General features: G+C 32.4%; 1 protein-coding gene across 1 annotated transcript; it reads left to right on the top strand.

Annotated features, from left to right (window-relative positions):
* Positions 1-253: 253 nt before the first annotated feature.
* On the top strand, positions 254-5,074 carry LOC132274914 (NADH dehydrogenase [ubiquinone] 1 alpha subcomplex subunit 13-B). Its single transcript, XM_059776279.1, has 3 exons — positions 254-603; positions 4,339-4,410; positions 4,510-5,074. The coding sequence occupies exons 1-3, from the start codon at positions 389-391 to the stop codon at positions 4,652-4,654; spliced, it is 432 nt and encodes a 143-aa protein (XP_059632262.1). The 5' UTR covers positions 254-388; the 3' UTR covers positions 4,655-5,074.
* The last annotated feature ends 7,292 nt before the right edge of the window (positions 5,075-12,366 follow it).

The raw sequence follows: 12,366 nt of genomic DNA on the forward strand, positions 1-12,366 counted from the left end.
TAGTATATTATAATGTAAAAAATAAATATATATATATATATACACACATACATATATAATTTTAATTACATTATTATTGGATTGGATTAAATAAATTCATATCCAGTAATTATTGAAATTTTTTCAATCCATATTCAAACAATTGGATGGGATTCGATCGAAGTGTACGTCCAGAAATTAGTATACTAAAAATGTAAATTGAGTAGTAGTAGTGGTTTTAATCACCCGCCTGTGAACTAGACAAATCTCACCCGAGTCACCTGATTCTACAAACACCGTACACACGTGTATTCTCGATTGGGTTTCTCTCACAGCCAAACTCTCTCTCTAGACACAGTTTGCATTTCCTCACACAACCGGAGAATCTGAGAAGAGAAGACGAAGGAAGATGACGGAGGCTATGGTAAGGAATAAGCCGGGGATGGCGAGCGTGAAGGAGATGCCAATCCTCCAGGACGGTCCGCCGCCGGGCGGTTTTCCTCCGGTCCGGTTCGCTCGCCGGATCCCTAATACGGGTCCGAGTGCCGTCGCAATTTTTCTCACTGCTTTTGGGGCTTTCACTTGGGGCATGTACCAGGTCGGCAAAGGCAACAAAGTCCGAAGGTCAGATTTTCTCCATCATCGTCTTCATGATTCAATACGTATCTCTCTCGATATATCTCTACATCTTGTGGGTCTCGATGTGGAAAATTCTTTGATTTTTGTCATGTTGAAGATGATGATTATTTATGATTGAATTTTACTGATTTTTTTCCAAAAGAAATTAAAAAGTTAAACATGTGGAAAAATGAAAATCTTGAAGGTGTTTATTGATTTGAACTTGAGTGTCGAATTGGGTTCTCATGTTTTTGCATCAGTTATGAATATATTGATGAATGCTCTGGTGATGGTGCCTGCATGTTTTCATCTGAAATTGGGAAAATATAGGCTCTAAATTTAGAATGTTGGGCTCAAATTTTTGGAGCCTCAGCTTGTCATCTATATACTTGTAAGGATGGAGCGATTGAGTGGTAGATCTTTAGGATTCAGGTGTGCAGGTTGTGAGTGCAAGAAGGATATTAGATTCAGGTGTGCAGGTTGTGAGTGCAAGAAGGATATTATGACTTTTATATTATATGATAAGATTATAAAACCCACTATGGTTATGGATGACGTGAGAAGACACATCCATTATGAGATTGTGTGGTGTTTGTTATTTGTCGTTGATATTATTTTAGTTGATGACACTAGAGAAGGAGTTAATGCCAAATTGGAGGTTTGGAGAGAAGTTTTAAAACTAAAAGGGTTTAAGATAAGTCAAAATAAAACTGAATACATGTAATGTAATTTTAGTAAATCCAGAAAGACAAATGAGGAGGATTGAGAATCAAGATGTACATAAACTGAATTTTTTTGTTATTTAGGCTCAATGATTCATAATGAGGGAGAAATTGGAGATGACCGTTAATCATGTAATCAGGAGGCGCGAATCTAGGATATTGTGTGATAGGCGTATCCCCTTACAACTGGAAGGGGAGCTCTATCAAACAACTATCAGACGAGTCATACTTTATGGTATCAAATGATGGGTAGCTAGGAAACAACATTTGCATAATGCCAGTGTGGCAAAATTGCGAATGTTGAGATGGATGTGCAATCTGACTAGAAATGATAGAATTTAAAAATAAAATAAAAAATCACATTTGGGAGATGGTTGTAGTAGCACCAATTAGAGATAAAATGAGAGAAAATCGGTTAAGATGGTTTTGACATGTGCAAAGAAGACTTTTAAGTGGTCCGGTTAGAAAAAGTGAAATAGTCCACACATAGGGTAATACTAGGGGAGGAAGACAAAAGTTAACATGGGTAGAGTTGGTAAAAAAGATATGATAGAATGTGGATTGGTTGAGGTTATGTCCTTAAATAGAGTGGAATGGAAACATAGGATTCATGTAGCCCGTCCTAAGTAATTGGGAAAAGGATTGGTTGTTGTTGTTGTTGTAATATTATAAAACCCACCTTGCTTGATAGAGTTCAAATGATATCTTCATAAGATGATGTTTGGAGGGAATTGAGGCTTGGCTAGAAAGAGAATGCCTGGTACTGGAATGGTAATATAGAGGTTGTGATTAAAAAAAAAAAAAAGAACGAGGAGACTATGCAATGTGGCACCTTTGATCGAAACTAAGTATGCATCGATTGAGATGCTTAATTCGTGTCCATTAAAATTAATTTTAAAGAGATCAGGTGTGAATTTGAATGGGTTAAAGATGGCATAAGGGGAAAAGGGATGAAAATATGCTGTTTGAATATTTAGTGCTTAACAAAAAGCTCCGTAGTGCAAATTCAATCTTGATTGTCAATATAATATCAATTTTCCTTTATCGCTTGTGTTCAAATCAAGCTCTGTTGCTTCATGAATATGGAAAAATTAATCTTTCGTAACTTTGCTCTGAGTGACGAACTTTCCAGAAAGGTTTTTTGGTCAGTCTATGCTTGCAAATATTTAGCTTGAAATTATCTGGTTAGAGGATTGATGCTAGTCAACTTTCTTGGATTTAACATGTGTAATGCTGATAGTTCTAGGCGATTTCTGGGTTGTTAAAACTTAGAGTATAAAATTTGTGCTTTGAACTGTTTATTTGAGTTTTTGGTGTGTGAGACCCTAAACAATGTTATCAAAAATGTTGAAAGAGTGGTTGTGATTTCAAATGTATGACATTAGTTCAAAGTTAGGAAGAATGATATTGTCCACGTTGATATAGCAGGGAAGGATGTAATAAATGTGGTTTGAATGAGGCTATGACTTTGGATAGTGCAAGATGGAAAAATAGGATTCATGCAGCCGAACCCAAGTAGTTGGGGAAAGATTTTGTTGACTACATGAGTTCGGAGCACTTTTACGAAGGCTCATATTGGATGGATAAAAGGAATTAGTTACTTGGATCTGAAACTATTATTAGCTTACTGGGAATATATTCGCTAATCCTTAGAGGGGTCAATTTCATTTTTGTATGGGGATTTCTGTTCTGGTTATTCAACAATCACCAATGATTGAGCATTAGCTTGCTGGGAATATATTATGGTTTGTCTTAATTGTTGAAATATAAGATGACTGAGAAGAGTGGTGATTAACTAATGATTGGTTTGGTCAAAAGGAAGAGTGAGCTGATAATTTTATCTCAATGGATAATCAAAATTAGCGCAATGTTGAAGCATTAGCTCACCGGGAAGCATTTGTGGGTTGTTGATGATTCCTCCATGATTTGGTTGGAAAGGGGAATGAAAAGACAGATGGGGCCTTTCCATCTGGCCCCATTATTCCTTCCACCCAAAAGTGGGAGGAAAAGAGGAGGAAGTCCCCCCTCTATTCACATATTGTGTCCCTCTAAAGAGAAGGGGAAATTTTTCGCCTATAATAATAATATCCTATTTAAGAATACATACCCGTCCCATATTTCTTTCTCAAACCACACTAAAAGAGTGAAAACCTCCTTCCTTTCTTTAGGGACCTCTTCTATGCCTTCCATCTTTCCTTCTTCCTGTTTTTCATCCCTCATACCATCATACCAATCGAAGCATGAAAGAGGATATGGTTTTTGATAGAGCTAAGGAAAAAGTACTTGTGTTATCTACTCAATAGTTCGAACTGGGGCTTTGTGAATTGAGTTGTAACCTGTTGAATCAGACAGAATGGTAGGACTGTTTCTGTCAATGTGAAATTTTGGCATATAAAGCTCATACAGGAACATGGCAAACAGCATGATTCAAAAAACTGTATGCTGTCAGTTAGAATCTGATGTAACAGGGACTTCTCATGACAACCTAAATTATTGGGGCATATCTTCTTGATTTTTTTTCCTGATATGAAGTTGAGTTAAAAGAAACTAATTTCTCTCTTCTGGTAGGATAAGTAAAAGGTTACTAAAGCGTGATGCAATTTTTATCCTAGATTTGGTCATAATATTATCAAGTCAGATTTTGACGCATGACAAGTGACACATCCTAGTATATGTGCTTCATGCTGAGTGTAAATGTATAAAGGAATGTCATTGAATATAGGATAGAAGCCTAAAATTGATAGTTTGTCATCATTGCTAATATTATACTTTTATTTATTACCCCTTTTCTCTTCCTATATTCTACAATCGTTATTGTTACTGTGCCTCATGCTCTTGATAAGCTCATTACTTTATTGCCTATTATATTGGGAGTGGGTGGGGGAGGGGGATCAGTGGTAGTTTATCTTTAAATTAATGATAAATGAGTGCTGAAGCTGCCTAGTTTCTTATACTATAAAAAAAGAATTATTGAAATAATCATTGATATGTAACATGCTGATGATTTCTACATTTGTAGGGCACTGAAGGAAGAAAAATATTCTGCTCGCAGAGCTATCCTGCCCTTAATTCAAGCTGAAGAGGATGAAAGGTAAACTAACACTCATTTTCAGTAGTCCTGCTCCTCCCTCACTTTCTCTAATTTGCTTACGTTCGTGTAAAAACTAAACATTTCCTTCTTCTTCATTAGATTTGTCAAAGAATGGAAGAAGTATCTTGAGGAAGAGGCTAGAATAATGAAGGACGTGCCGGGTTGGAAAGTTGGTGAAAATGTTTACCACTCTGGAAGATGGATGCCTCCTGCAACCGGTGAACTACGTCCTGAGGTCTGGTAGGACATCGGTGGGTGTTTTTTGTCACTTCTTTTGGGGTGCATTTTAATTGTCAGGAGCTGGTGTTCCTCTCCAGGCTTCGTACCTTCATCGGGCTTGTCTTTCTTCTAGGGGAATAAGCATGTACTGAAGGATCTCTTTACATGCATTAAAGTTGTTTTAACAGTTTCTTGTTTTACTAGTTATATCAAAGTTTGGGACTTTGTGAGTTCCACCGTTTGTTTGTTGGAGATGCGACTACTGGATGAACCTTGCTGTAGGATATTAGTGGTGTCTCTGTTTTATGTTGCTTCACTTTCTAGGCTTATCGAATCATGCAAGTGCATTTGATGAAAATGTGATAAGCTTCATCTATTGTATGGGGATCTGAGGATTTCTGTTTCTGTGGATCTCTTTTTTATTTTATGAATTTTTGTTTTTTTCCCCGAACTGTTATGCAATATTATATATATGTGTGAACAAATTTAAAAGGTCATAGGCCCAAGCAGCCCAACAACCAGGCAGCCTGGATTAAGTACAACTGAGAGGAAATAACAGCCCGTTACAAACATTATCCAACCAAGGCATATAGCCCGCTCATGTGCCAAATTAGTCAATGTAGACCACAAAGTCACCATTGTGGGTGCTCAAAATAGCCGTTGCTCACTGATACAGTGGGAAAATGATATGCTTCAAGAATTTTCGTTTATTTGACATTTTATTTGGCTGTTTTGTGTGTTTTAAAAATAATTTTTTTAATATAGGAAGAGATTTTAATATAAAAAAAGAAAAAATAAAAAATAAAACTTATGATTATGGAATCCAAACCCTTAGGAGACTTTTTCGATTAAATTTTTAAATAATGAAAATTAAAAGTTTCAATTTTTTTATCACGAAGGAATAACTTTTTTTCTTGTGAATAAGAATCTTAATTTACATAATTCACTTAAAATTTTTTATAATTGTATTTTGATTTGATATTTTCTAATTAAGGTTAAATTTGAAAAAATATCCACCCGTAATTGAAACATATTGAGTGTGCATAAGAGGATATATATATATAATATATATATATATACTTGTATATATAATAAATAAATAAATAAGGAGAAAAAAAAAATAGAGATAGAGAGAGAAACCTAGTGTAATTGTTTGTTCTTTCTTTTTCTTCAATTGAGAATTTGTTTAGTTTGATAAAATAGGAAATACAAATGCATAAAAAAATAAAATATAATATGTATTAAAATAGAGGATATTAATGTCTTTTTAGTTATCGCCGCATCTAATTCAAGATAAACTCTTCAATTCGAAATGTGTAAGCACTGCTCCAATAGCAGTTAGCAATGGAATCCATGAATCTTATTAAAGGGTTAAAGCATTCCATTTCAAGTGACCGTGTTTGTAAATTTGTTTGAAAGTATAACTGATTAAGGTCCCTTTGGTAAGCATTTTTTTGGCTTTGTTAGTGTACCTTAGGAAAGTAAAAGTACAAAACATATTTAGTCATATTTGTTGTCATTTGAATAGTGCCGAAATACTTCCGAAGAAAGTTAAAAACGGAATAAAAAAATTAATTTTTATTTTCAAACTTACCACACTTTTTACCAAATATATTTTTATGTTTTTACTTCAAAAAATCTTGTAATAAATAAACGTTACCAAACAAGTTTTAGAATAAAGTCGAACACTTTCTGGTCAGAGCAAAAGCACAAGTGTTGCTTATTACCTATTAATTAGGTAATACTGATTCTATTACTTGTGAATAATTTACTATTAGACCAAGTTTGGTGTGATTTGATACCCGTCTTAGTCGACAATTTTAAATTATGAAGAGTTAGAGATACTCAAGACCTATAATTTGAAGCCATGAAGACGTTTCTTGTTAAAAAATTTGGTTCGTTTCTATACAAACAGGGGATTTGCAAAAGCATATATATATATATTTATGTGTGTGTGTGCGCTTCTATATCATCGTTCGCACTATCAATTACGATTGAACTTAAAAAATTGCGTATCAACGTATACGACTATACAGCTAACCATGCTCTATACTTAGCAAACTTGAGCTTAAATAAGAAAATTTTAGCTTTAGGTCAAGCTCTTGTTTAATCCATCTTATCGTAACTGAACTTAGACAACCCAATACTCTCTCCTCAGTCCAAGCACAATCCGTCATAATCCTTGTTCAATACTGATACAAAAAAGATGAACTTCCTCTTGATACTATTCTTTCTTTCATGACTCTCTCTCTCTCCTCTTGTTCCTCTCTCTCTCATTCCTAATTTTGTTTTTCCTCAACTACAGGTCTCAAACAAATTTGATCATACTTTAAATTTTTTTCTTCTCCATGCATAAAATCAAATTTACATTAAATAATATCCGGATGGAAAATGCCCTATTTCTTGGTAGAAATTGAGAAAATTTAGAGGATAAGTAAAGAATGGAAGTGTAAGAAACACAAAAGAAACAAAACCCTCATCATCCTATGGTCTGCATTTGAACGTATATGGAAATGAATGGATAACTTTGAAGGCAAAGATGAAAAGGTTTACAATATGGGATTTGACGCTTCATGAGGCACCAAGACTCAAGTCTTTTTCAACTAAACTAACTCTTTATAGTTGATTCCGTGTTAATTTTTTTAAATAAGTAAGTTTTAAGTCTTATCAAGAGCAGTTTTAAAAGTGATGAGATTGTGCAATCTTAAGTGGCAAAAAAATGTTGTCCACATTTTCAGTCGGGCTAATATGATTTTTTTTCAGCCATTCAACCTGGCACAACTCCTCGATAATAAGAAAATGACTTCTAAGTCGAGTGAGTGATTTGTTTGACGATTTGACATATAAGTTTTGATTGGTTAAGTATATAAAATTTAAGAAAGTGAGACTCTCTATTTTATTATATATTTAGTAAAAATGACAAATCAAAAACTATAAATTGAGCAATTTGAATCCAAGTATCACTAGTCTTGATAAAATCATTAAACTCATTGAAGGGAGGTGCATCCAAGTTCATCATACTTTTGAGAAAAACAACATGATCAACCCAAACTTTAAACTCATAATGGTAGATCTTTAAGGTCACAATAAACAATCTTGTTTTATTCATAGATTCTGATCTCATTCGAAATGTAATAGGTCAAGGCCAACCATACACTTTGTAATATTTAGCTAAACCATTAGTGAAATAAATGCCGTCTTCTGACACTGCCCAGTAACACTTTAAACTTTTTTTACATCTGTTGTTGTTAACGTCAAAAGCATCGAAACTTAGCTCCTTTTGGCCCCATTTAACGTGGCAAAAGAAGAGAGTTGTCCTAAAAAAATTGACCTTGAATTGCCAATGGAACACGCCCTCCGGAGAAAGGGTGTGCTCACCTAGATCGTCGTCCTTTGATTTGCAATGAACCATCAACTGGGGAGTCGCATTTTTACCAAAGCGGTCGTAGATGTAAACGTCGTATTGTTCATTAAACCCCAAATTATCCAAATTGTCTGCTGATGCTGATCCAATAATCATGTAAAATGATAGGACAATAATAGCAAAGGAGCAGAATGAAGTGAAATTCATCATCTTCATCTTGTGAAAAAAATGTTGCTTAATATATACTTATGTTCGTTCTTCACTCCTCGGACCGACCTCTATATATATATATAGCTAGCTAGAAAACTATTGCGTAAGTCGTTTAAGAGCCAAATATTCTTCCATTTTTAACAAATCATTATTCAATAAATATAAATATATCATTCAATACTTGTTTCCTTAAGAAAGTTAGAATCATTTGTAATAAGGAAACAAATTAATAAAGCTTTTTCTTTTTCTTTTTCTTCACGTTCTCTCTTTTGGTTAACACGCTCAAAGAATCTGTTTCTTTCTCTCTCTTAGTTCATTCTCACTCTGTCTCTTTCTCTGTAATAGTTAACCATTTATCTTTCGATCAAAGAGTCTCTCCACGTGCATTCTATCATTAGTTTCTCTCTCTCTATACCATCAATCTGGTTATCAAATATAGGTGAGGTTTTGTTTTCTTGAAGGTTTGATTTTCTCTAAGCTATGAATCAAAAGATCCTTAGACAGATGGAGTCGTTTCTATTATCTCTTGATGATGAAAAAATTACAATGGATATGAAGGAGGGGTGGAATGGTGTTTTAATTGTCTTATTGGGAAATTACTGTCTAAGAATGTTATCATGGCTTGCATAATACCATGAGTAAGATTTGGGCTAACTAAGAGAGAGAAAGAGATAGATTGACCGAGAGTGTTAACTAAGAGAGAAGGTAGAGAGAATAGATAGAAAAATGTTTGATTTGTTTCCTTATTACAAATAATTCTTTCTTAAATTATTATTTCTCCTAAATTTCTAAAAATAAAAATAATATAATTTATAAGTGCAATAGCATTATTCATTGTGATATCTGGTCATGTTACTTATTAATATAGGCTGGATTTGGATAGGCATACCACAAAATCTTAGTCCCTTGATTTTTTTAGTATTATTTTTAATTATGAACAGCCAGTAAATAAGTTAATGCTTTGTGAGCTAGTAAGTGCTTATGAGATGTTTAATACTATTATATATAAAGGAAAACACCACAGGAGTGTGTGTATATTACTCTTTCTGTCCCATAGTAAATGTCAATATATGATATTAGAGACTTTTAAGGAGACATGCAATGTATCGTCTCCTTTTAAAATTATTAATTTAACCTTTTAAATATAAATATATAATATATTATTAAATTTAAATTTTTTTAAGAACATACAGGTAATGATGAAAATATAGTATTATTTTGATTTGTACACTATATATATTATATATTGAAATTTACCTTTATAAAAAAAATAATAATAAATAAGAAGAAAAACATCAATATGAATGGCCCATTTACGTAAATTTAACTGCTGTAAAGTCAAAGGACAGGAAAAAAGGGGAAAAAAAAATTGGTTTTAGGTAGGGGTGGTAAAATGGGTCAGGAACCATCAACCTACCTATTTTCACCCGCCTTTTAATGATTATAAATGAACCATATTTAATTTAAGGATCAAGATAGGTTGAATAATTTTTAACCACTTAATTTGAGGGTCAAGCCATATTTAACTCATCTTGACCCTCAAATTAAGTGGTTAAAAATTACTCAACCTATCTTGATCTTAAATATGGTTCATTTATAATCATTAAAAGACGGGCAAAAATAGGTAGGTTGATGGTTCCTGACCCATTTTACCACCCCCTACCTAAAACCAATTTTTTTTCCCCTTTTTTTCCTGTTCTTTGACTTTACAGCAGTTATATTTCACCCATCACCTAATAAACACAAAAACATATATCTATTCCTGCACTCAACTCATTTCTCTCTCTAAAATTCTCTCTCTCACAATCCTCTCTTTTTAAATTTGTCTCTTATCAATCTTTTCTTTTTAAGTTTCTTTCTCTATAAACTTTTTCTAAAAAAAATAAATAATTAAAAAATACTTTTAAAAATAAAAATAATTAAAAAATTAAAAATTCATTTTTTTAAAAAAAATAAATTAATAAAAAATTACTATTATTGTGTTGAATGGCCCATTCCCACCTTCCTTTAATTTACTTTCATTATTATATTTTTTACTTTATTTTAAAAAATAAAAAATAAACATTTATTTACTTTCATTTTATATCTTTCATTTTATACATTTGTTCGTCTTCCCATGGAACCCCATGACTCTCTCTTTCTCTCTCTAAATCTCTCTCTCTATCTCTACTTGTGAAATGCAACTCACCTGAGCTGCTTATTCACACATCAGTTTTGATTCTCTCTGCTCGCGAACTGTTACTGTGAAGAAGACGAGTTTCATCTCATATCTCAGATCTCTCAATTTATCTGTGATTATTCATCGAAATCGATTTTCGGATCCGATCGCGCGCTCTCTCATCATCGTCATCATCATCATCACTATCACCGGTTGATTTCGTTCTGTGTATTGAAATTTGATGCTCTGTAGAAACTACAATCTCATAAATTATATATATATATGTATAGAGAGATGTTGGATCTTAATGCTGATACAATCTCTGTTGATTCAACTTGCGGCGATGAAAGTGAGACGACTAATCTTAATTTGTTGTACTTCTACCTCTCAAAATAAATGCATATTACTTCCAAAATTAAGTTTTATTTTATTTTTAAAATAATTAAATTGTGTTTTTTTTAAAGACATACGTGATTAATAATCAAATATATAATATATATTAAATTATGTTAATATTTAATAAAAAAAATTAAAAATAAAAAATAATAATTAATAGATATATAGATCATAATCTTGATTCATATTAAGTCGTTTATTTTAACCCGCCCATTTATTACCCTATATGTATTGTTATTGAATAGAGTTTTACTATATTGTGGTTTTTGTCGTGATCTAGGTAGGTCTACTATGACTTTAACTGCTGAGGTGGCATTCAAAGTGCTTTGCCACACACTTTTACCGGAAAGAAGAAACATCGTTGTTTTATTCATAATAGTAAAACTTTTAGATGAACAGTACAAACAATTCATAAGCCGACAATGCATATAACCGAAACATAATGTTGTAAGCAAGAATAGAAAGATTCACTGGATTTTGAAGGAGGCACAATTAATTTCTTTTGAAAACCACTTAAATTTTTAAAAACTTGAGGGTGTCAACTTTAATTTTCCTATACAAAAATCGTTAATAAAAATAAATAAGTACCATATATAAATAGAGTTGGCCCTCTCAAAATTTTCTTTTATTTTTATTTCCCTTTTAATTAACTTTTGAAGGAATAAAATTTACTTTTCTTTGCTATTATGTCAATGCAATTATGATATTTTCTTTTAAGATGAAAAATAAACAAGTAATATTAAATTTTATAAATAAAATAAAATAATTGTAACGAGTTTTCTTTTAATGATTTTTTCAGTCCAAAAATAAATGTCCACCTTTCATATTTAGCTGTCCCAATTAAAAAATTATTGCACTATATTTTATAATATATATATTTTATTTTGTATTGAACTTATAAATTTTTTTTTAATGTAAACTATCATCACAATCACATCATTGTGGATTGGCCCCACAACATGAGTGTGGTCCGAAAGCAATAGTTCAATGACTTATCTCCTCAACCCCTATCAACACCGCTTTGTCCTTCTGAAAGAATTTGATAATTCATTAATTACCGATACAATAAAAATATATATATTAAATGCAACATCTTAAAAAGTTAGATTTTCAAAAAGTGACACTTAAAATGGGCTGCTTAAAAGTTAGATTTTCAAAAAGTGGCACTTAAAATGGGCCGTTTGTGGTATATATTGTTAAGAGCATATCTGTTAATGATTTTGGGAAAAAAAATGTTGAAAAGAACAGTTCATTGACGGTGTCGAAGATTGTTTTTCTTCTTTCTTTTTAATTCATAACAAATTATATATAAATATATATACACTAACATGTTGTATCAAGAATAAAGTTTCATTAAACTAGAAGGGCCACAAGTGATTTCTCTTACCAACTGCCTTACATGTGATCCGGTGGTATCTTGTAATGGGTGGACGCTTACCTATTTATCCAAACGGTTAAGTTATTGAGTAGTGTTATATAGCCACTTATTTATATTCATTTCACTTCTCATCCGATTCGACATGGAACAAATATTCTTTGTAACATATCTCCTTTACCTCCCAAAGTGGGTAGTAAGAGTTCTAATCTCCAAAACAGCAAATTAGGTGTC

Source organism: Cornus florida, unplaced genomic scaffold (genome assembly GCF_030987335.1).
Source record: "Cornus florida cultivar Cherokee Brave unplaced genomic scaffold, ASM3098733v1 CherokeeBrave_3.0.0_Hap2_Chr09, whole genome shotgun sequence".
In the NCBI taxonomy this organism is placed as follows: Eukaryota; Viridiplantae; Streptophyta; class Magnoliopsida; order Cornales; family Cornaceae; genus Cornus; species Cornus florida.

Coding starts and splice junctions, on each gene's coding strand:
- LOC132274914 (XM_059776279.1), top strand. CDS start 389: ATGACGGAGGCTATGGTAAGGAATAAGCCGGGGATGGCGAGCGTGAAG. Junction 604..4,338: donor AAAGGCAACAAAGTCCGAAG/GTCAGATTTTCT, acceptor CTACATTTGTAG/GGCACTGAAGGAAGAAAAAT. Junction 4,411..4,509: donor CAAGCTGAAGAGGATGAAAG/GTAAACTAACAC, acceptor CTTCTTCATTAG/ATTTGTCAAAGAATGGAAGA.